This window comes from Acipenser ruthenus, chromosome 54 (assembly GCF_902713425.1).
Source record: "Acipenser ruthenus chromosome 54, fAciRut3.2 maternal haplotype, whole genome shotgun sequence".
NCBI classification, from domain to species: Eukaryota; Metazoa; Chordata; class Actinopteri; order Acipenseriformes; family Acipenseridae; genus Acipenser; species Acipenser ruthenus.
This window is the reverse complement of record NC_081242.1, coordinates 7,262,776-7,288,774: the sequence shown is the minus strand read 5'-3', so window position 1 is coordinate 7,288,774 and position 25,999 is coordinate 7,262,776. Positions and strand designations below refer to the sequence as shown.

General features: G+C 38.6%; 2 protein-coding genes and 1 long non-coding RNA gene across 5 annotated transcripts; 2 read left to right on the top strand and 1 right to left on the bottom strand.

Annotated features, from left to right (window-relative positions):
• Positions 1–666: 666 nt before the first annotated feature.
• On the top strand, positions 667–2,083 carry LOC131723324 (uncharacterized). The gene is made up of 3 exons (XR_009320228.1): positions 667–796; positions 1,339–1,443; positions 1,973–2,083. It is a non-coding gene; the product is annotated as an uncharacterized LOC131723324 (long non-coding RNA).
• Positions 2,084–15,561: 13,478 nt separating this feature from the next.
• Positions 15,562–16,398, top strand: LOC131723259 (lymphocyte antigen 6D-like). The gene is made up of 3 exons (XM_059016883.1): positions 15,562–15,583; positions 15,646–15,762; positions 16,196–16,398. The coding sequence occupies exons 1-3, from the start codon at positions 15,562–15,564 to the stop codon at positions 16,396–16,398; spliced, it is 342 nt and encodes a 113-aa protein (XP_058872866.1).
• A 2,115-nt stretch (positions 16,399–18,513) lies between these two features.
• On the bottom strand, positions 18,514–25,586 carry LOC131723320 (gastrula zinc finger protein XlCGF7.1-like). 3 transcript variants are annotated; one of them, XM_059016944.1, is made up of 2 exons: positions 25,436–25,586; positions 18,514–20,701 (listed from the first exon to the last, which is right to left on the bottom strand). In XM_059016944.1, exon 2 carries the CDS (start codon positions 20,645–20,647, stop codon positions 19,769–19,771), a length of 879 nt encoding a protein of 292 aa, XP_058872927.1. In that variant the 5' UTR covers positions 20,648–20,701; positions 25,436–25,586; the 3' UTR covers positions 18,514–19,768. The 3 variants fall into 3 exon arrangements, with proteins under 3 accessions (XP_058872927.1, XP_058872929.1, XP_058872928.1); XM_059016946.1 differs by having other exon boundaries at positions 25,507–25,586; XM_059016945.1 differs by lacking the exon at positions 25,436–25,586 and adding an exon at positions 22,696–22,727.
• Between the last annotated feature and the right edge of the window lie 413 nt (positions 25,587–25,999).

The following is a 25,999-nucleotide window of genomic DNA, read 5'->3' as shown; positions in this document are numbered from 1 at the left end:
TGTTGATTAAATGCTGTAAATAAAAAAAAAAAAAACAGAATGAAGAGCTCCCTCAATTTTCAAGTACCATTACCACAGATAATCCCCAATGAAATGCATGCACTAGAATGTCAGATTAATACATAGTTATTAATAATCGGTACCATTAATTATTCTCTTACCTGATGGGGAGCATTTACACTTGCTTCTTAGTAAATGGGATTTGAAGCCATTTGTACTTAAGATATTTATGTGATTCTTTCTAAATTTCACACCATTGAGTGTTGTAGTGTAATGGATTCGGTTGTAGGGTCTGTAAGTTTTATGTATTAAGTAGTTTTATTTTTAAACTGATATAGAGATTGAAGATATTCTTTATAAGAGGAAAGGAACCATGTGTGCCTGTTAAGACTTTCATCTTTATAAACATATTTATAGCTCTATATTATTATGAATTAGTTATTTAACAGATGTTTTTATCCAAAGCGACTCAACAACTGCTGCTGCAGTCACTTCCAATCGGACCTCGTTTGTTTAACGTCTCATCCGAGGGACGGAGCACAAGGAGGTTAAGAGACTTGCTCAGGGTCTCACACACTCAGCTTGACACGATGGTTGAGCTGGGATTGAATCTTTAACCACTGGACCACCAAGCCCCCTACTTACTCAAATGTATTGTTTAAACTAGGTCTTGCTTGTTTTACAGATAAATTGATTTGCTTCAAATGTGCTGAAACAACCGATGAAAGTTCCTGTACTTCGAGTCCATGTGCAGCTGAAGCATTCTGCAAGAGTGACTACAAACTGAACGGGGCAGGTAAGAGCTTCTCCTTCATTTGGGGTTTCTATTCTTTGTGTTTCCAGTTTGGTGCTTGTGAATTCCAGCTGGTGAACGGAGGCCATTGAGAGCAGTTGTGTTCATGTCTAAGGAGTCCATTCCTAGCAATCCTTTTCGTAATCCTCAAATCTAACATCACATACACCTCACTGCTTCATTGCTACTTTGCAGCCACATTTCCCATGTTTAGAGATTTAAAATACATAACTTTATTATCATCAACTGACTATTATTAAGCATGGTAGAGCCCTGTTTTAGAATAACGGAACACATAACTTTGTACAGTAACTTATGCCTCACATATTAACCTTCAGTGGACACTTTCTTTTTTCAAGAGCATGCAATATTGTCCCACATGGAAAAATAAAAGCAGTATGCTGGTACCGTAATATGTACATGTTAGTGTAGAGTCACCGAGGATTTGATTCTGTATAAATGCCCTGCTTATTGATTTGTCAGAATCACTGATTTGGCACTAGCTGGTTCTGTCACCACTAACCTTGCTTTTCTCCACCTTACAGGAGTGCCTGTTGTCACTAAGTCCTGTGCAGTTGATTGCAAAGCTGTTGACAATACAGCAGACAAAAACGTGAGGACAACTTGCTGCAAAACAGGCTATTGTAATGGTAAGGCTGCTATTAAACGTTAAAACAGTTCCACCCAAGCCTTAAAATCCACCAAATTGATACATTTTTGGTTTGCTTGTGTATGTTTTATTTTCACATTAATCTTTGATATGTATATAGTTTAAAAACACCATGGGATGTTTTATTAATTATATTTTTATTACATTTTTGAAGAGAGACAATGTAGGTTTATGTTACAAAATGAGAAACAAGGACACAATATTACTAAAGTGTTATATTAACCCTTTTTATTGTTTAAAATTAATATTCAAGTGATCTAATCCCTAAATCCTCTCTTCGTTTGTATCACGAAGACAGCCCTTCTCCTCGCTCACATAGTTATTTCTACAGGAAGAGGTTTGACTTTCTTAATCTTGCCACACAAAGCATCAGGTTCCTAGTTTAATTAGCCATTACAGATCGACCACAGTTTAGCTCAGTTGAATAGCCCTCCATGCCTTTGATTCTGGATGGCAGTGCAATGAGCTGCTGGAGACCGATTCATTAAACCCCTGTGTTTGACTTTCAGGAAATGCCTTGAGTTGCAACACTTGTACTAATGAAGCTGACGAACCAAAATGTGCAGCAACAGCCTGCGCTGCAGCTGACAAACTATGTCAGAGCACTTATACCCTCACTGCACCAGGTAAGCTGGATCACAAGGGGAAAGGTGACTGATACCTGTGTCTCTGTCACCAGCTCGTTCCTCTTTTGCTCATTTAAAGGACAAGGGCCTGTGGGTCCACTCCATAGTAAATGTATGTTGTGGTATTTGTGAAGTACAGTGAGAGTCTTGAAGGTTGCAGGTTCATGATTACACTCTGAGTTGACTTATAAACAATAAAATTAATACAATAGTTAACTGTGGTTTTCCAGACCTGTAATTTGCTCTATATGGCACTTTATCACAGACCTTTTTGCACTGTATTTTAATAAGGGGTTGATATATCACCCAGGCTGTGGGAATCACCTGTGAGATTAATAAAGAGTTCATACGATGGTGGTATTGAGATCTATATTTACATACATTACATGCAGTGGTGTTGTGCCTTCCAGGACCCCCTTGACAATGAGAATACATTCAATGTCAATTGATTGCTAAGGGTGTCTGGTGCTGAATCTTGTTTGTTGTATTACTTTTATAGATGTTCCAGTATCAAAGGCATGTGCTGAGGCTTGCACACCATCCGCTACTGTGAAGTGCTGCGGTACATCTCAGTGTAACGGTAATGCTAACGTTATTGTTAATTATACAATGGCAGTCACTGAGGCGGCACACTGATTGGTCACATGTTCACATGTTCTAACTGGAGAACTTTAACAAAACACCACCTGGAGGCAAACAAACAAAACAACGGGAATCAGAAATAAAATAAAAAATAAAAGGGCTGTAATCATCCTCCAGTGTAGCTGCTCTCGCTCAAACTAGAAACCTTATTGAATCCTTGCACTACACTGTCTCTTTGTGTAGTCACACAACTTCACCCTGGTAAATGGGATCTCATTGCAGAAAGAGATTGCTAAAAAATAGTTATCGTTCAAGTTAATAGTTATAACTCAGCTGCATCCGGGTTAGGCTTTTAGCAGAGATACTGAGATGAGATGGGCTGGGTAACAGTCAATGATAAGGGGAGCACTGAAATGTTCACATTTACAAATGTCAGGTAGACAGTAATGTTTTATCAATAGGACTTTATCAATGTTTCATTATGAAGAGATTGATAAACGTGTTGAAACACTATCAGGTATGTGTATGTTGAGCCAGCCGTAGCCCAGCCTCTCCTTCCTTATTCATTGGCTCTCCCTGGCTTGTTTTGCAGTGGACCTCTTGAAATGCTACACCTGCACTGACTTGACAGATGAATCTAATTGTAAAGATATAACAGTCTGTGGGTATGGTGACAAGTTCTGTAAAACCACTTACAAACTAACTGGAACTGGTAAGTAATGATCCCGAAGGGCCGGGTTTCTCTGACTATAACAAGTTTAACTGGCTTCTCTTTCTCTCGTACATTCCTACTTAGTGTTGGGATTAACATAGATTTTTCCAGCAGCTTCTTTCTAAATAAGGACAAGAACATATTTGCAGTCATCACAAGAGACAAGTTTACATTGCACTAATGTTTCCCACATTTAAGTCACCATTCAATCAGCTAACAATAGTATTCAAGCCAGATAAATGTATCTCTACAATCAGGGCTGTTTTGAAAATGTACCTCCACCTACAAATCCAAGCTAAAATACTTTTTATTACAGGCTTCACATTGTTTTTATTCTCTAATACAATGTTTGAAATGGCAAGAGTAACAAAGGCCTGTGTCAATTGATGAGATAATAGTTATAGAATTATGACTAACTTTCTTTTTGCATTCATTGATAGGTGTCACCGTCAGCAAGGGATGTGCATCAACTTGTACTGTAACAACAGCTTTCCCGCGAGATGAGTGCTGTGAGGGAGAACTGTGTAACGGTAATACAGATACTATTGTAATATTGTTTATAAAATTAAAACTACAGGTGTTATAATACATTTTTTTTGACTGCATATATATTTATTGTAAAACGTACATATATAAACAGAGCAGTCAGTACTTTTTTTTACACCTTGCTTAAAACAACTATGAAAGCACTTTTATCTGTCAAATGGCAATTATTTAAAATGTTGATTAAATGCTGTAAATAAAAAAAAAAAAAACAGAATGAAGAGCTCCCTCAATTTTCAAGTACCATTACCACAGATAATCCCCAATGAAATGCATGCACTAGAATGTCAGATTAATACATAGTTATTAATAAACGGTACCATTAATTATTCTCTTACCTGATGGGGAGCATTTACACTTGCTTCTTAGTAAATGGGATTTGAAGCCATTTGTACTTAAGATATTTATGTGATTCTTTCTAAATTTCACACCATTGAGTGTTGTAGTGTAATGGATTCGGTTGTAGGGTCTGTAAGTTTTATGTATTAAGTAGTTTTATTTTTAAACTGATATAGAGATTGAAGATATTCTTTATAAGAGGAAAGGAACCATGTGTGCCTGTTAAGACTTTCATCTTTATAAACATATTTATAGCTCTATATTATTATGAATTAGTTATTTAACAGATGTTTTTATCCAAAGCGACTCAACAACTGCTGCTGCAGTCACTTCCAATCGGACCTTGTTTGTTTAACGTCTCATCCGAGGGACGGAGCACAAGGAGGTTAAGAGACTTGCTCAGGGTCACACACACTCAGCTTGACACGATGGCTGAGCTGGGATTGACTCTTTAACCACTGGACCACCAAGCCCCCTACTTACTCAAATGTATTGTTTAAACTAGGTCTTGCTTGTTTTACAGATAAATTGATTTGCTTCAAATGTGCTGAAACAACCGATGAAAGTTCCTGTACTTCGAGTCCATGTGCAGCTGAAGCATTCTGCAAGAGTGACTACAAACTGAACGGGGCAGGTAAGAGCTTCTCCTTCATTTGGGGTTTCTATTCTTTGTGTTTCCAGTTTGGTGCTTGTGAATTCCAGCTGGTGAACGGAGGCCGTTGAGAGCAGTTGTGTTCATGTCTAAGGAGTCCATTCCTAGCAATCCTTTTCGTAATCCTCAAATCTAACATCACATACACCTCACTGCTTCATTGCTACTTTGCAGCCACATTTCCCATGTTTAGAGATTTAAAATACATAACTTTATTATCATTAACTGACTGTTATTAAGCATGGTAGAATCCTGTTTTAGAATAACGGAACACATAACTTTGTACAGTAACTTATGCCTCACATATTAACCTTCAGTGGACACTTTCTTTTTTCCAGAGCATGCAATATTGTCCCACATGGAAAAATAAAAGCAGTATGCTGGTACCGTAATATGTACATGTTAGTGTAGAGTCACCGAGGATTTGATTCTGTATAAATGCCCTGCTTATTGATTTGTCAGAATCACTGATTTGGCACTAGCTGGTTCTGTCACCACTAACCTTGCTTTTCTCCACCTTACAGGAGTGCCTGTTGTTACAAAGTCCTGTGCAGCTGATTGCAAAGCTGTTGACAATACAGCAGACAAAAACGTGAGGACAACTTGCTGCAAAACAGGCTATTGTAATGGTAAGGCTGTTATTAAACGTTAAAACAGTTCCACCCAAGCCTTAAAATCCACCAAATTGATACATTTTTGGTTTGCTTGTGTATGTTTTATTTTCACATTAATCTTTGATATGTATATAGTTTAAAAACACCATGGGATGTTTTATTAATTATATTTTTATTACATTTTTGAAGAGAGACAATGTAGGTTTATGTTACAAAATGAGAAACAAGGACACAATATTACTAAAGTGTTATATTAACCCTTTTTATTGTTTAAAATTAATATTCAAGTGATCTAATCCCTAAATCCTCTCTTCGTTTGTATCACGAAGACAGCCCTTCTCCTCGCTCACATAGTTATTTCTACAGGAAGAGGTTTGACTTTCTTAATCTTGCCACACAAAGCATCAGGTTTCTAGTTTAATTAGCCATTACAGATCGACCACAGTTTAGCTCAATTGAATAGCCCTCCATGCCTTTGATTCTGGATGGCAGTGCAATGAGCTGCTGGAGACCGATTCATTAAACCCCTGTGTTTGACTTTCAGGAAATGCCTTGAGTTGCAACACTTGTACTAATGAAGCTGACGAACCAAAATGTGCAGCAACAGCCTGCGCTGCAACTGACAAACTATGTCAGAGCACTTATACCCTCACTGCACCAGGTAAGCTGGATCACAAGGGGAAAGGTGACTGATACCTGTGTCTCTGTCACCAGCTCGTTCCTCTTTTGCACATTTAAAGGACAAGGGCCTGTGGGTCCACTCCATAGTAAATGTATGTTGTGGTATTTGTGAAGTACAGTGAGAGTCTTGAAGGTTGCAGGTTCATGATTACACTCTGAGTTGACTTATAAACAATAAAATTAATACAATAGTTAACTGTGGTTTTCCAGACCTGTAATTTGCTCTATATGGCACTTTATCACAGACCTTTTTGCACTGTATTTTAATAAGGGGTTGATATATCACCCAGGCTGTGGGAATCACCTGTGAGATTAATAAAGAGTTCATACGATGGTGGTATTGAGATCTATATTTACATCCATTACATGCAGTGGTGTTGTGCCTTCCAGGACCCCCTTGACAATGAGAATACATTCAATGTCAATTGATTGCTAAGGGTGTCTGGTGCTGAACCTTGTTTGTTGTATCCCTTTTATAGATGTTCCAGTATCAAAGGCATGTGCTGGGGTTTGCACACCATCCGCTACTGTGAAGTGCTGCGGTACATCTCAGTGTAACGGTAATGCTAACGTTATTGTTAATTATACAACAGCAGTCACTGAGGCGGCACACTGATTGGTCACATGTTCACATGTTCTAACTGGAGAACTTTAACAAAACACCACCTGGAGGCAAACAAACAAAACAACGGGAATCAGAAATAAAATAAAAAATAAAAGGGCTGTAATCATCCTCCAGTGTAGCTGCACTCGCTCAAACTTGAAACCTCATTGAATCCTTGCACTACACTGTCTCTTTGTGTAGTCACACAACTTCACCCTGGTAATTGGGATCTCATTGCAGAAAGAGATTGCTAAAAAATAGTTATCGTTCAAGTTAATAGTTATAACTCAGCTGCATCCAGGTTAGACTTTTAGCAGAGATACTGAGATGAGATGGGCTGGGTAACAGTCAATGATAAGGGGAGCACTGAAATGTTCACATTTACAAATGTCAGGTAGACAGTAATGTTTTATCAATAAGACTTTATCAATGTTTCATTATGAAGAGATTGATAAACGTGTTGAAACACTATCAGGTATGTGTCTATTTGAGCCAGCCGTAGCCCAGCCTCTCCTTCCTTATTCATTGGCTCTCCCTGGCTTGTTTTGCAGTGCACCTGTTGAAATGCTACACCTGCACCGACTTGACAGATGAATCTAAGTGTAAAGATATAACAGTCTGTGGGTACGGTGAAAAGTTCTGTAAAACCACTTACAAACTAACTGGAACTGGTAAGTAATGATCCCTATGGGCCGGGTTTCTCTGAATATAACAAGTTTACCTCACTTCTCTTTCTCTCGTACATTCCTACTTAGTGTTGGGATTAACATGGATTTTTCCAGCAGCTTCTTTCTAAATGAACACAAGAACATCTTTGCAGCCATCACAAGAGTCAAGTTTACATTGCACTAATGTTTCCCACATTCAAGTCGCCATTCAATCAGCTAACAATAGTATTCAAGCCAGATAAATGGATCTCTACAATCAGGGCTGTTTTGTAAATGTACCTCCACCTACAATTCCAAGCCAAAATACTTTTTATTACATGCTTCCCACTGTCTTTATTCTCTAATACAATGTTTGAAATGGCAAGAGTAACAAAGCACTGTGTCAATTGATGAGATAATAGTTATAGAATTATGACTAACTTTCTTTTTGGATTTGTTGATAGATGTCACCGTCAGCAAGGGATGTGCATCAACTTGTACTGTAACAACAGCTTTCCCGCGAGATGAGTGCTGTCAGGGAGAACTGTGTAACGGTAATACAGATACTATTGTAATATTGTTAATAAAATCACTAACAGCTACCTCCTGCTGTCAGTACCAGTCTTCCTTCTCACTGTATATCTGAAACCTGCCCCCAACACACATGCACACCAACTGGACTGTATAAGAGAGTGTCTTTGCAATGTGACCTATAACTTATGCTCAGTAACCTGTGGGTGGAAAATACCTAAGTGCTAAAGTTTTTAAGAGTGTCAAAGAGGGAGGGGGCGGGGGTTAAAGGTCAGCGCTGGTGCACGAGTTCAGCTGCTGCTAAACTCAGAGCAAAAGCATGTTGTAAGCAAACTGCAAAATCAGGCGACGGAGCAGGAAATGGAACAGCACGTGGTAAGAGTAATGTTCTGTGGAAACAACTCTGCTGAGAAGAATTTATACATAAGAGGTCATTTTAGCACAGCACACAGGCCTGTTTGTCTGTATAAACTGGGAGTGCACACAAGCGTCAGAAGACAGACTTCTGAGACAGCTTCCATTCTCCTCCCCGGGCATCGTGCTGAGGTGTGCCCAACGTGACTCCCAATGGGAAGGTAATCTGGCCGACTACCTAACTATGGTTTAGAGCCTAGTGACCATTTTAACATTCTAATATTGTTCTCTTCTGATGCATAAGTGCATCGGAATTATACTTTGTCAAATGAATCAGTATTATAAATGTAAGAAATTAAATCCACAACCTTACACTCACAGTCTGCTTTACCACCAGATTTGTTTTGCTTAGCACAAGCAACAGTTTATCACAGCATGTCAATCTGTCCCTTTATTGCATGAGAATCCACACTTTGTTTTTTTTTTCTGGTCGCTACTATGACCAGGAACAATAAGAGAAGATATATCTCACTTCAAGGATAAATAATACAAACATTGAAATCCACATTCCTTTCCATTTCTGCTTAGCTGGTTTACCAAGATGATGTCAATTTTCAGTCCTGAAAAAGATCAAAGATGATTTAGAAATGACCACTAAACCTGAGGGAACACAAAGTCTTTTGGCTTGAAACTCTCTTCTGGGATGTCACACATCAATAATTATCCAGGGGGCAATCAAATCAGTCATTCTGAGCCTTGTATTTGAATAAGGCTAAGCACTAGGAACAAAATAAATTGTATCTCTACATTCCAATGACAGACTTCAAAAACATCATTGCATTTTTTGTTGATTTGCTATTTGTGGTTTTATTGAATTCTGACTTTTCTATGATTTTCTCTTCATACTGCAAAATTATTCAAAGTCAGGAAATATACGGTACATTATGTTTAATTATGCCAAAAATGAAATGAAATCTTTATACTAGAAACATTTTAAAAACCTGTGTGACACAGTTAATAAATGAATTACCAGACAACAGTATTTTCTGTTTTTTACCACTTTATGTTACTTTGCAGACAGAGTTGTGCAAACGTACATTTCTGGTGGGGGTGTCTTTGGTATATTTCTTTCAAAACTGATGATTCAGTACGACACAGACCCTCCATGCACAACTCATACTGGGTAAAACTACTGCACACCTGCCTTATTATTGATTGTGTCCCCTGTGCTTGCTTTGCAGTAAACACCTTGAGTTGCCTGCAGTGTGATGCTCAGACTGATGAAACTCAGTGCAAGGCGGGCGTGTGCACTGTAGGCACTTTCTGTCAGAACAGCTACACCTTCACTAACCTTGGTAAGCAGTAAACAGCAGGGTTAACTGTGCAAAGCTGTTTCCTCTGTATGGCTTCCTGCAGTCCATGTTACAAGCCTCTTGCCTTATTGCTGCTGTATAAGCCTCCTTCTTGTCAATACTGACAGATTTATCTAGAAATAGTACATACAGTAGTACTGGGATAAACTTGGTATTCTCATGTTCAAATATCTGTTCAAAATTCAGACAGCTACTTGGATATTCGTTCATTTACAAAACATTGTCAAAGTCATCATATTTAAAACGATATTAAAGTTAAAAATAAATAGGCCAGAAGAATAGGTTGTCAAAGCCTTACTTTACCCTCCCCTCCCTGAATTATCTACAAAGCAAAGAAATAAAAAGTCAATAAAGCAGATATCACTTTTTTTTTTAATTCCTGCCATTGTCACTTCTTTGCAATAAACAAAGTGGCAAAAGACACATTTTCATGAAGTAATATCATCACTGAGGTTTATTTATGCCTTTTATGGCTGAACAAGCAAGTGAAAACTCGAATTTAAGTAAAAAAATATATATAAAATAAAATAAATGAATCCAACTGCTATTGAGTGAGATTTCCTGCTCAAATGTAATAATGCTGGCGTTTAAATTAGGAATTCATTAGCATGTCATACTCTCTAAACAAGCTGGGATCCCTTTCAGGAAATGTACTGCACAAGATTGTATGCCCAGCAGTCACTGGAAACACATGGCATGTGAATCTTTGAAAAATATAACCCTAGCTATCTGTACAGAGTGTGCAGAACCTCGTGGGTGTGTGGCCTCTAACATTCTCTCTTGTATCTCTATCACAGCCAGCATCAAAGTCACAAAGACATGTGAGTCCGCTTGCACAGCGACCAACACAGTGAACTGCTGCCAAACATCCAACTGCAATGGTAATGCTGACATTACTCTTAATCACGGAACTAACTCTGGTCTTTCTAGTTTCATAGTCTCTCAGGTATCACCCAACAACCCTTTCTGCGTTATTCATTGTGTCTCCTTTGCTTGTTTTGCAGTGAAAGCCTTGTTCTGTTATACCTGTGACAAACAGAGTGATGAAACGCTGTGTACAACTGTAAAAGCCTGCGGATCAGCTTCGGGAAAATGTTCATCTGTTTATGAAACAGGTGTAGATGGTAAGCAATGATTGATATGGGCAGCTTTGGAGATAATACTGTACCCTGTCCTTCTCTGTCTGCCTCTTATATAAATCCTTTCCCTTTCAATGTACATTTTTTTCTGTTTTACTCAGTGTGAACAATTGCAGGCTTGGTGGTCCAGTGCTTAGAGAAAGGGACTTGTTACCAGGAGGTTCCAGGTTCAATCCCAGCTCAGCCACTGACTCACTGTGTGTGTGTGTGTTACCCTGAGCAAGCCACTTAACCTCCTTGTGCTCCGTCCAGATGAGACGTAAAACAAACAAGGTCCTATTGGAAGGGACTCTGCAGCAGCAGTTGTGATGCATGGTTCACCCTCTAGTCTCTATAAGTCGCTTTGGATAAAAGAGTGCTATATGATTAATGAAGAACTTAACTGTAGTAAAAGTTTAACCTCCAAATCATGCAGTTAAATTAAATTAATTGTAGATCATTCCATGAAGCCATTTTGCACCTCCATTAGCTATATGCAGATTTAAACAGTGCACATTATAGCACACATGTATTTAAATTAGAAAACATGCTATCTGGTTCTACTTTAGGTTAAAGGAGACTCTTCATTTCTATTCCTTTTTCTTGGTCCGATGTTTGCACTTGTACTCACTCGGTCATTTCACCTCAGCAGTGTCTTCTGGTTGAAAGCATAATACTGCTGAAAGTGTGTCAGTCAATAGCGGAAGCAGCTGATTGGTTATTGAGTTGAAAGAAGCCAGTGAAGGGGTGGGAACAATTTCACTCTCCTGGTGAAATGACCCAGGAAGTAGAAGACAGTCAGAAAGCATGGCTCCCAAATAGTTTTCTTTAACCAAGTGTAGCACCAGAGATCACGCTGTGAAATGAAAATACACATGTGCTACAACATCTGTTTTTGGCCGTTTGAGACGCATAGATGTGCACTGCCTAGACATTTAATGGAACTCGTTCTTTTAGTTACTTTAAATAAGAACAAAACACACTTACAATTGAGCTCAGAAAAAGTCATGGAATTCATATGATTGATTGATGAAACTTAACATGTTTTTTTGTGCCTGAGCAGTGAGTGAGTGGACTGATGAATGTTTTATTTTGACTTCACTGTTAGGTAAACTCACTGTGACAAAGGGCTGTGAGGCGTCTCGTGGTGCCTGTGTACCCGGAAGAGTGGGCAACAAGCAGACAACATGCTGCGATACGGACCTCTGTAATGGTAATACCAATACTGCTAATTTCACTGTATTTACTTAACCTCTATTCCCACTGTTAAGACAATAGCCTCTTTTTACCTGCTGAACCTAGCGGCTTGTTAATCAGCTGAATCCTGGAGGTTCGGGCACAGCCTGGCTTGTGTCAGTAGGGGTCGCTATAGATGTGGACTAAACCAGAAGATTTTCCTCCCCAACCCACAGGGACGCAAACAGCAATGGGCAGCCACGCTTAGCACCTCAGCACAAACAGGATTTGAACTAGCAACCTTGTGAATGCATGCCATGCCCTCGATGTGGCCTTGCCTCATCCCCCTTAGTAAATTCTTTCATAATGTGTTTGCACTGAATAGCTTTTTCATTATTAACATTACACAATTTGTAAGAGTTCATGTTACGTGGTACTGCACCATGATATTATTTTATTATTATTATTTGTTTATTTAGCAGGCGCCTTTATCCAAGGCGACTTACATAGACTAGGGTGTGGGACTATGCATCAGCTGCAGAGTCACTTACAATTACGTCTCACCCAAAAGACGGAGCACAAGGAAGTTAAGTGACTTGCTCAGGGTCACACAATGAGTCAGTGGCTGAGCTGGGATTTGAACCGGGGACCGCCTGGTTATAAGCCCTTTTCTTTAACCACTGGACCACACAGTATCCTATTTACATGTAAAAATTCCACCTATTTACATGTAAAAATTGAAAGTTTGATGTATGTTTGGGCCCTAAATAATCCTCATCTCTGATACACTCAATACCGTGTGGGCCTTATTTAAATTGTTTAAACTCGGGAGTATTTAATTGCTTCCCCCTTTTTAAATCAAACAAGTGCTTTTGTTTTCCAGCTAATTCAATGGCCCAGTTTCACAGAGCCAGTTTCTCACTACTCTTGGAGTGCTAATCAGGGTCCGTGAAACCAGCTTTAAACGTGTTTAAGTTCAAACATTTAGGAAATGGAATGAATTCTAACGTGCCTAATTAGCACAAGTGATCAAATGCCAAGACTCCCTTATTTGCATGCATTTTATAGTTGAGTTTGGAATGCGCAGACATTTCAAAGACAATGGGAACTGCACTGTTGGTTCTTGTTAGCCAGTCCGCTAACAGCAATCAGTCTGTGGGACAGTCAAGGTACCAGGTTGTATCCGTATGTCTTTTGCGTTGTAATTGAAATGTTTGCTAATGATTAACTTTTTTACAAAGAATTGTGAGGGTCTGGAACCAACTCCCCAGTAATGTTGTTGAAGCTGACAGCCTGGGATCCTTCAAGAAGCAGCTTGATGAGATTCTGGGATCAATAAGCTACTAACAACCAAACAAGCAAGATGGGCCGAATGGCCTCATCTCGTTTGTAAACTTTCTTATGTTCTTAACTAAAAAATAACCATCGCCTGTCCCTCCTCGATGTGCAGTTATTACACAAACCCTCCTGCATATTCATTATCTCTCTCATGCTTGTTTTTCAGTACCAGTTTTGAAATGCTACACTTGCAACAAAATTAAGTCTGAAACTGACTGCACTGCCTTAACTGCATGCGACTTCAGTGTCAGGTTCTGTTTTGCCTATTACGATACAACTCCAACAGGTGAGTCATTACGATACAACTGCAACAGGTGAGCCATTACCATACAACTCCAACAGGTGAGCCATTACGATACAACTCCAACAGGTGAGCCATTACGATACAACTCCAACAGGTGAGCCATTACGATACAACTCCAACAGGTGAACCATTACGATACAACTCCAACAGGTGAGTCATTACCATACAACTCCAACAGGTGAGCCATTATGATACAACTCCAACAGGTGAGTAATTATGTGTGAGTGCACATGTATTTACTATGTAACTATTATGTAAATGCACAGTAATTTGACTATTTTGTTTAGACACCATTTACAAAACTATTACTTATACCCTGTAGATTTATCAAGCTTTTAGGCATTTATAGAAATAAACACCATTGTTAAAAAGCATACTAATATGTTGCCCAGTACATGATATCACATTTGCAATCTTAGTAAAGTTAATATCTTACCCATGAAAAGGAACTTCTCATTACACCCAACCCCCCACACAGACAGTACTGGGTTAAAGAAAGGTATAGTCTGTCTGCACCACTTTCTTATTAACTAAAGGGGGACCTCAACACACACTGAATGGCTGCTAAGCCATGCTGTATTATTTGCTTTAGCACACTCTAGAAACAGCATCACTGCTCCATCGTTTTTTTTTTCTTTCTGTGCTGCTGGTCAATCCAATGGTCTTGCATAACATCACATTCTAAACAGTAAGTAGCGGGGTTCTGAAAAATATAGCATTGCACGTCCCCACGTGTTACTGCAACTGTTTAAATAACTCACCTGTCATTTCTCTTTTCATTGTTAACATCCTGACATATTTTTTACACTTCTAACTTTAAAGTCTGTTTCAAAGCTCTTTTTACAATGTCCGCTCTAGTGCAGTGATAGTGTCAGGATTGTTGCCCACATTGTCAAACCAGTAATACAGCAATAACAATCCATGATGTGGTACGGAACAGAAAAGTCAGGGCACTTGTTCGGGTTTATTAATTTTTTGTTTTATTGCTCTTGCTGCAGTGATTTAGAGGACAGATCTCAAACCTCAGGGCACTAGAGCAGACATTTTGAAAAGAGCTTTAAAAAGTTAGAAGTGTAAACAAGATGTCAGGATGTTAACAATGAAAAGAACTGACAGGTACATTATTTAAACAGTTGTAGCAGCACTCGGGGACGGGTAATGCTACAACGTTGTCATTCTTGACTGAGACATGATAGTTCTTGATTTATATAGGTGATAAAGGCTATACAGTAGACTGAAAACTAACCAGACTCTCACAGTGCAGTGTGCTTAATGCAACCTGCAGAGCAGTGACTGTTTCCAGCACCACTGTAGGGGTGATTTCAAGAAAGGTTACAAGAGGCTGTTGTGGCTGCACACATTCACCCTGTTGACTGCATTTCAGAAACACTGATATTCTTGAGTGGGTGAAGGCTAATCATATTCTTTGAACCCGCTCATAGGAACGACCGTCAGAAAGGGCTGTGACAGAACCTGTGCCAGTCTTGAAGATCTGTCAAGGAGGAGAACTTGCTGCACTACAGACCTGTGCAATGGTAAGACAGACCCTACATTTTTCAAAAACACTTCCACAAAGAAAGAGATGATTCTGTTTCTGTTTAGATGAGTAAGTGCTAGTGTAACAGGGCGTAGGCTGGGCGTGAACGGGCGACACCCGGGCACCGCACGCGAGCGTCTTAACCACAATGCTAAAACAGCCGGGCTCGTCTGCGCTCGTGGTTTTAGAGCTTTTAATCTCATCTGACTGACAGGGGACAGAGTCCATAACGACAGTGCATCTCACACCCGTTACACTAGTACCCACCCTGGTTTTCCCTGGCAGATCTCAAAAGTTCTGTGATACCTTGAAGGTTCTCCTGCCTCAATCCTACTTAATTTGCCAAATCAGAATCAGAAAGTGTCCAATGATCCTGAAATGGATCAAAGGTAAGCTGCTTCTAATAGTTTTACATCTTGTGTTTACTGTGTTTCTTGTGCTTGTTATGCAGAGCCTAAACTGAGTTGCTACACCTGTAATGGACTGGCAGATGAAAAGCAATGTACCACGGTCACAGCATGCAGTGCTGAAAGCAAGTTCTGCAAGACAGTTCGCAGCACCATTGCAGGTAAGCATCCTCTTAACCCCAGCACTAGGGATTGAACTGAGTGATCCACGTGCGGTCTAGAATATAAACATGCAGAATTCATAACAAAGATCCTTAGCACAAACGTGGACCAGAGATTGTTGGGGTGGATTATCTGTGGAGAGATCAGGAGAGGTAGGCAGTCAAAAAATAAAAAAGGGCAGACTCCTTTTTTATATCTAACCTGGCCGTGTTTGTAGAAATCGCATCTCTGTATGGCTGGTCGCTCTAACTTTCTGGACAGGTTATGTTTTTGGACAGATGGTATGTTACTGTTGCCCCTTGAAGAGACCTCACAGGTTGACTGGAGCTCCTGACTCTGAAGCAGTTGGGATGTTTAAATCTTTGCTTTCTGATTGGAGAACGCACTTAGTCTGGGGGAAGGTTAACCTTCTTTGTAAATTCTTCCTCTCAGGAAAAGCGACTGCTGTCACGAAGACCTGTGAGGCCACTTGCACAGCATCGAGCACAGTCTTCCAAACTGTAGAGTGCTGCCAGGCCAGCCAGTGTAACGAATACCAAGAAAGGGGTACAGGTGCGTCCCCGTCCACCCAAGCCAGCTCCCTCCTGCTGGCCGTGTCGATCAGCCTGCTCACCATGCTGCTCAAATCAGCATGAGAGGATTCTACCACCAAAAACTCTGAATGCAATGAATTGGTTGACAATACAATGAGTCATTCAGGTTGTGAAAGATATACATTAAAAACAATTACTTAGGTATTTAGTACCAGAGCATATATTACACAGTACTCACTCAGGTGTTATGTGGTAGCTATAGTTTAGTTTAAAGGGAAGGAAGGTAACTTTGTAAAGAATTATGTAGGTGGGTTGTAACGGTAGTAAGTGGCACCAAGGCTTAGTTTTCTGTGCTTCAGTGTACGCAGTCTTGTCACTAAGCCCCTCTTTCGTTGTGGTGGAAATCATTTGTTTGTTTGTAATTTAATTGAGGATTTATATTTCAGACAACTGCCTGACATGAATTAAAAAAATAGAACCAAAACCAGAACCAAATGATAAGAAACACTAGAAAGGGGGGCCTGTGATAATGCTGCTCCAGCTAATGCAAAGCCACAGAGAGGAGTTTCTTTAATTCTAGGCTTTGGGATTTCTTATAGGACTTGTACTCTGCAGTAGTTACTGTCTAGCTTGTGTTTCAGAATATGTTGTTCATGTATCGTGTTTCGTACAATAAACACTATTTTTCTGATGCTATCATTGTTAAATCAGACCTCTTTTTTCTGTGTAAATGTTTTTTGTCTGCTATGCAGAGTTGGGGGTAACACAACGCATTACTGTAATCATATTGCTAATATTGCATTAGATTTGTAATGGGAGTAATAATATTTACTACCTTCCACAAAACAAAGTTACCTTTTCTCTGTGGTACAATTACAATAGTGGTCTTTTCAGTTGTAATGATAAACTGCTGTTGATATTCTTTACAGACGCACCCTCTCTTTCTACTCTGTGCTTCAGTAACCGAAGCTCCTTTTGATGCAATACAACAGGGACTATTTAGATTTATAAACAAAACGTTTAAAATAGTTTCACTGAATGTGCGCTTTGAAGAACTCGAAATTGCATGCATATGAAACACACTGCAGTATAATTAGCACATATTATATATCAATGCATCTACAAAATACCGGTGTGCATCTATTGTGTGAAGTCATTTTATCCATCTTTTCTATACATTGTCAGTTTTTTTACTTCACGTTTTCATGTTTGGTCTACAGCTGTAAAATGCCATTTTCTGGTCTTTCTACACTTTTTTTCTGCAAACCTTCTTATACCTGAACGTTTGAATATGTCCTGCAAGCTCATTTTCTATTGTACAAACCGAAATACTATAAATTGACGTTTTGATTCTCGAACCATCAGCGCTGGAGGTTAATTCAGCTTTTTGTAGTAATGTTAAGAGTTAGGATTTTAGTTCTGTAAGCCTTTTAAGAAAAAGAAAAAAAGTATATTGATTTGAATTACTTCTATTCTTAAAGCTTTGTTTAGGAAATACATTCTTTTCTGTGTCCTTTTTAATGTTGAACCCTTGCAAATTAACAAAACATGTCCTACTAATTTAGACAAAGCTACCAAGCAGTAAATTATACTTGTTTTACTCTTTTCACACTGAACATTAGATAGAGATAGATAGAGAGATAGAGAGATAGATAGATGGATTGTAGTTTAAAAAAAGAAAAAGCACAGAGATTTAATTATTATCATTTTTTGCTTAAAATCATAGCATTTGAATTATTGAAACACTAGTAATAGTCAGCGAAACTTTGACATCATAAAGCTCTATAACAAGACAACATATTCCTAATTCTTAAACTGATTCGTTTATTTTACCCGACAGTTAATACAATTGTTTTAATTAAGATACTTTAAATATATATATATATATATATATATATATATATATATATATATATATATATATATATATATATTATATAATTTACTTACACAATACTTACATTTTCCTAATTTAAAAAACAAAAAAAAATCATAATACAGGTTAAATATTTGTATGCCCATTAGACTGTGTTAAACATCTATCCTCATTGCAGCTGTGTAACAGTAAAACCACTTGCAAATCTCACTTTCTCCTCCTCGAGCTGTCTTCTACTCCACATTTGCTTATTTTCCCCTTATTTTTATGGATCTCCAGTAGATTTGGTTTGACCCATGGTCCGCGCTGTTGTGATAATTTAGAGCGCGTTTTAAAACAGTGCCGTGAATCCAACAGAACCCGCAGTTGATTGCAAAAAATAGAAAAATTCTATTTAGGCTACATAGTTGTTAATTAAATTAGATTTCTAACAGCAACCAGAATTATCCCGGGTTTAAAAGGGGACTTTTTTGACCTGAAAAAAGAAACAAGGACCAGGGGTCACAAATGGAGATTAGATAAAGGGGCATTCAGAACAGAAAATAGGAGGCACTTTTTTCCACAGAGAATTGTGAGGGTCTGGAACCAACTCTCTGGTAATGTTGTTGAAGCTGACATCCTGGGATCCTTCAAGAAGCTCCTTGATGAGATTCTGGGATCAATAAGCTACCAAACGAGCAAGATGGGCTGAATGGCCTCCTCTTGTTTGTAAACTTTCTTATGTTCTTCTTATTATTCTTGAATTAGCAGGTCTTTAGTGGGCCTCAAATTTATCCGTGTTGTTATGGTTACCAAACTAGTCTCCCTTTCTCATTCTGGGTATATATATTTTTGAAGGCGCAGCACAATTATCATTAACTCAAGAAAGGGGCCCTGGTTGTCATAGAGACCAGGCCAGCTGACTTTTAGAAGGACACTGGATCCAATGAGTCTCTTCTGTTCCAACAGTATTACCTGTAGCACTTAGAGTCGGGTGCAAATGTATTCAAACTGCTCAGGGCCTTATCGAGCAATGTATTCTGCAATTTTGAATACTGACTTGGGATACTGTTTTAAAATCTGTGTGTTTTTTTTTTCTTTTGGCACAGTTTTGTGCATGGATAACATTTTGAATTTATTTTGCTGTTGGGTCCTTAACGAGGAATTTTACACACTGCTACAGTATGTACTGGATTTCAAAGTATGTCCTGTATTACAGTTAACATGTCGTCTCTTTAATTTTGGCAAGTGATATTTTCAGAATCCTATCGTCCTGAATTAAAATACTAATGTTGAAATTATAGTACTGTACCAACAAAACCAATACATCTAAATGGAAGCCTACTTATTTTAAAACAGTCCTTTCAGATATGTATTTTTTAATGGCCAATGCCCAATGAGAAAAGCTACTTTTTTGTTCATGTCTGGCAACACAATGTACTGCATATGAAAAATACTGGACTGTGAGGCTGGATTTCAAAGATAATACTACAGCAGAGTGGCTAAGCATTACAGGGTTAAGCAGAGGGTGGGGTAACACAGACAACAAATCCACCACAAAAAGTCAAGGGACAAATTATTATTATTATTATTATTATTATTTTTTACATTCCAGTTTTATTTATGAACTCGTTGATGTTTTTTAAGGTTTCCTAACAGATTAAAATTCTTCCCACATTCCGTACAGTGAAACGGTTTCTCTCCCGTATGAACTTGCTGGTGAATTTTAAAGCTATTTAAATGTCGGAAACTCTTCCCACAATCTGGACAGCGTAGCGGTTTCTCTCCCGTGTGAATTCTCTGGTGGATTTTAAGATTGTAGAAATCCCTAAAGCTCTTCCCACACTCCGTACAGATATACGGTTTCTCTCCCGTGTGCGTCTGTTGATGTTTTTTCTGGCTTCCCAGTTGACTGAAACGCTTGCCACATACGGAGCAGCGAAACGGTTTCTCTCCCGTGTGAATTCTCTGGTGCCTTCGAAGGTGTCGCAATTCTTGGAAGCTCTTCCCACACTCTGTACAGGAATGCGGTTTCGCTCTAGTGTGACTTCCCAGATGCTTTTTAAGGTCGTTTATCTTCTTGAAATTCTTCCCACATTCTATACAGCGATACGGCTTCACGTCCGTGTGAGTTCGTAAGTGCCGTTTGAGCGATTTTAAGAGACTGAAACACTTTCCACATTCAGCACACTGATGGAAGTTGCCAGCAGTTTGTGAATGGTTATCAGATACTGGATTCACTGTCGAACCATTTCTTGATTGTAAGGAGGGATGTATTTGGATGGGGTGTTTAAATGGAGTGGGACCCATCTCAGCCTCCTCTTCAGTATTGGGACCCATGCTGTTACTTAATACAGCTTCTGGGGTCTCCTCTTTAATGTGGATTAATCCCAGTTCACTGATATCCTTTGCAAACTGCACAGGTTCTAGGTCAGCAGGCTCCTCCTTAATGTGGACAGGTTCTAAAACTTCCTGCTTTATGTTCACAGCCTGCATCTTTACTGCTGGGTTTAAACCAAGGAAAGCTAGTTGGTTTTCAGCAGCCCTGTACTGGAATAAAAAAACATAATTCAGGATTTTACAATGTCTTTGTATATATTGCACATATTCACCATACATACATGCAATGGGAAGTATCGATCTTGAACAATATGCTTTGAACTTTATGGTTTTTGTTCTGATATGAACAAAAACCACAATCCAAACCCAACTGTATAAATGGGTAATTGTATGTAAAAAATAATGTGATATCTTGTAACAATTGTAAGCCACCCTGGATAAGGGCGTCTGCTAAGAAATAAATAATAATAATAATAATAATAATAATAATAATAATAATAATAATAATAATAATAATAATAAATGGAGGAATAAGAAGGGTACATCCATCCATCCGTTCCCATGGCGTTGCTATTGTAAAAAAACGTAGTTGAATAGATAGAAAAGAGTTAACTTTCCAGGTAACATTAGCATTTTTGTTTTATTAATAAATTTGGTGGCACTTTATGAAGTAAACACTCTTGAATTAACATAAATGTTTAAATAAAAAAAGATGGTATGTATTCATTAGTGCTGGGACGATCACGGCATTTTCATGTTCAGATATTCACTTATAAAAGGCATGTCGTATGCAGACAGGCTAAAAGAATTGAATCTATTCAGTCTTGAACAAAGAAGACTACGTGGCGATCTGATTCAAACATTCAAAATCCTAAAAGGTATAGACAATGTCGACCCAGGGGGCTTTTTTGACCTGAAAAAAAAAAACAAGGACCAGTGGTCACAAATGGAGATTAGATAAAGGGGCATTCAGAACAGAAAATAGGAGGCACTTTTTTACACAGAATTGTGAGGGTCTGGAACCAACTCCCCAGTAATGTTGTTGAAGCTGACACCCTGGGATCCTTCAAGAAGCTGCTTGATGAGATTCTGGGATCAATAAGCTACTAACAACCAAACTAGCAAGAGGGGCTGAATGGCCTCCTCTCGTTTGTAAACTTTATGTTCTTATAATTTAAATATTCGTTTGTTTTCAAAGTAATAAAAGCCATTATATTAATGTGAACGCAGGTAGAGATGCTAGCAGCAGGGGGCGTGGCCCTTGTGTGTGACTTTACAAAAAATACCTTAACACAAAAATAGAGAAATATCCGAGGATTAAAGCATATGTTGTGTAGGTCTTACTTTACCCCAGTGAATGAACTACAAAACAAAGGATGCCAAATAGCAGCTCAAGTCAAACGTTGTTATTCCCGAAATAAATAGAACATAAAGCTGACACCTGATAGGATAATAATTCAAGAGGTATGTCTTCCGGACACATAGCATTAACCAAGTATATCATCTTTGTTTTTCGAAATACCGTCCCAAAAAATGTTTTTTTTTTCCGACTTCAGAACGTTACCTTTGCTGTTTAAACTGCCTGGCGTTCAGCACAGGAGACAAACTCGTAATTCAAATTCAAAATATTTACATTTTGTCAATAAGCTTTGTAGGAAAAACGTAACTATAGTAAATGCACTCGAAAGCTTACTGCTAAAAGTAAAACACCTTATTTTTAAAATAAAAATATTAGTTTACCACTGTACTTATTTAAAATCGCCGTTTTTAAAATGTATTTTAAAAATGACATTATACCGTGGTGTGAAGATAACTGCGGTATATTTTTTGTTGGTTATTAACGTTGTGAACAATGCCTTCGTCACAGTATTAACGCTTTGAAATGCGCTGCTATTACAAGCATTACAGTACATCTGCACGCCGCCTCCACTCAGCAGAACATTGGTAAATAACTCATTTTACTGCATGGATATTTTATAATCCTGACACTTACATTTAAACCATCATTCTCTAATAGTGAAAAGTATTGCATCTGTTTTTGTTTTGTTTTTTTTTAAATCCCCTTTGAATAGGACGGTTGTGGGACATGTCTCCAATTCCTAATGGACAGATTGATTCGTGACGTCAACAGCCAAGGCAGGGCACCTTAAGAAACACACATCGAGCAAGCACACAATTAAAAGAAAGAAAATATTATACCCTACCGTTATTATCTAGTAAATAAAAAGTAGCTGCAATCTCTCTCTCTCTCAGATTCTGCAAATTTGGGTAAACAGCATGATTTTCCTGTGTGAGTCACAGGAATTACACTCCCCCTGCTTCCCGCACATTAGTTCCGCCTAACTTTGGTTCCCTTTAGTACAAATAACGGTGTGTTTGTAACCACAAAGGATGATTAATAATGTGCAAAGTAATGCGTGTAATGAGCATATTTGTATAATGTCTAAATGTGGTTAGCTAAAATGATTGAGGAGTGGTCTAAAATGAAGTATTTTCAGATCTATATGATATAGGCGATACATAAATGGGAAATTAAATAGAAGTCAACATGTTTGCAGAAATATACGTTTGGGGCCACTTTCCTGCTCCCAGGCAGAATATCTCTCTGTAAACTCTTCATGTTGCATTCACCAGTCAATCTGTGTGTCATTACTGTATAATACATGGATGAAGGCTATATTTGCATCCTGAGCCATTCAAAAAAGGCATAAAACCACAGTAGTGACGTCAAGAAGTGATGAGTCCTCTCTAGAGGAAAATATACTTGAACTTTGACCCATTCGACTCCTCTAGACCGTCGCTTTCAATTCAAACACAAAATGTTTCGTTTTCAATCACACGACAACACAGAAATGTTCATTAATGACCAACAAAATGAGAATACATAAAAAAAAATGATGTAAACTGACACATGTGTATCTCAGCGAAACTGGAGAGGAACAGGAAATTAAAACAAGGTAAAGGCAATCATCCAATCATACAGCTGAAGCGCTAAAGGATAACGACACAGAACGTCTGTACAGCACTGAAACAAGGTTTTTAAAAAAACAACTGTACTGCTGAACCTCGTCTTCTTTAATATTAGCATCACAAGGGTATCAGTGGATTATAAAAACTAATAGATGGGCCTCTTCAGTGAGTCACAGGGAAACAATTCCACCTGGGGTTTGTGTGACAGTTATTTTTATAAACTGTAACAGAAACCCGAGATATAACTGTTTTCCTGTAACTCACTGAAGAGACCCATCTATTATTCTATATATAATATTACTATCGCCTAAATACAACGTGGATAATCCATCTCTCTCTCGGAGTTCTCCTCGTTGTTCAGGACTCAGGAGTCCACTCCAAATATGTCTTAAAATAATGTCCAACCGTCACACGCAGCTATTAGAACATCACCCGCGCTCACGTTTAAACATGTCTCCGCCCACACAAGACAACCAACGAATCACTGACGACCAGCTGGAGCGACAGCCAATCCCAGAGGCGAGGAAAATGGTTCTATTTTAGCTCGAGGTTTGACCAGTCGATTTGATTGGCTGTTTGGCTGTCTTCTGATTTATACTCATGAATATGCATTTCAGTTCTATTAATATGATTGGCCAGTTGGGAGTCTCCTTGCAAATCGCAGCCCTGAACTCGACACAACCCTCAACTCCACTAGCTGCTTGCCAATCGGGCACCGTCTGAAATAAACCTTCAAGTATCCCAATGGCTTCAAATGCAAAAGTCAAATGCATCTAAATACACCAGAACAGAGTTTTCTGGTTTGGGGGTTTATTTTTGAGAGCTATCAGCACACAACGAAGGATGCAAAGCGTTTTATTTTGCGGCAAAGCAATTTGTAAAAGGACCTAAATGAAGAATTATTAGTATAATTTGCACCGAGGCCCGTGCCTCTAGCTGGCTCCGGCTGCAAGTTCATTCAATCCACACAGTGCTTGTCATTAAGAAACACAGACTCAAGTTGGGACAGGCCGGGAAACGCTTGTTCTCCTGTAACAAAAAATGAACGCGCTTCTTTGGTGTGACGTCACATCCACGGTGATTGTTGCTAGGCGGTTCCAAACAAACAGGCGAGTGTAAGAGTAATTAGTGCGTTTTAAAACATCTGTGCAATTGTATAGTAAGAGAATAATGAAATGAGACGCCCATTTCACATCTAAGCCATTCTAGATTGCGTGGTGACCTTAATCATTCAGAAACAGTTAAGCTTGTTACTAATTAATGTATCTATTGTTCGGGTCTGCTCTTTGCGATAGAGTATTGGAAATCTGCTTCACGAAAACAAGAATATCAGATTAACAAAGGCTTTCCACTCAAAACACGTATTACAATATTCTGAGGTAATGTGTCCATACGGAGAACAACGAAGTGAAACTCTTAATTTATAGCAGACTAATACATCGGTGACCGCTATTGCACGTCTTTCTCAATAATATTATCTACTATTATTATTATTGTTTAAAAATGGATTTTTAAAGCATTTTATATCAAACGATAAAGTCTGAGAAAGTTACCTAAACATCGTAAGTTTTAGCCTTCATAACGGCATTAACTTTGGCTTTCAAGACACCAAGTCTGCCATCATATAAGAATGATTGAAATTCCCCTCATTTGAGGGAGTTCTCTCCCTTTTTAATTCGTTGTTCTTCCAAAACATTGACAGCGTCATGTTGTTGGTACAGTTGTGTTATTTAATTTATATTTCCCCAAACGTTTTAACATAACAATGTACTAATAGAAACGGTAACTGTACAAACGTAATGTATATCAAAATACGGAGTTGAAATACAAAGCAAAAAATAAAATAAACTATATACGACACACACATTAAAAAAAAAACAAACATAGTACTACATCCAGAACAACACACACACACACACACGAATACAGTAAATATAAATCTATGGTTAACGGGTGACATTATTTCAAGCATACCGGTTTAAGTTATTTTGCTTCAAAAATGTAACCCCGGTTCCCTGAAAGAGAAGATGACCGCCAAACCATACTTTTGGGAAAGTATACCAAAGCCGTCACGAGGTAGAATGAGCGGACAGCATCTGAAGGACATCTCGCTACCGCCATCTAGTGTTGGTGGTGAGAGCGTGCAACCTAAAGGACCCTGGTGCCTATTGAAGGCAAAGAGGGATCTACGACATTAAGTCGGTAGAACCTGGACAGTGTCTGCTTACAGAGGGCGTGACCTGGGGTAACCATGACAGATGAAGAGCTGGTCAGACTGATGCAGTGTTCTCGTTCTATCCACATAGCATCTCAATGCCCGAACCAAGCATAGGGAATTCAATCTCCTATCCGACTCCTCTGCCAAGGGACTAACAAACCCTATTATTAATTTAATTGATCTTAAATGATTCATTCATTAAATTAGTCTTATCTATACAGAACACGATCATCTGGCCAGGTTTCTGTCACTCAGTTAAGTGCAGCACGCAGCAAAATTCCTTATGCTGTTGTGATGTAGCCAATGCTACAAGTTCACTC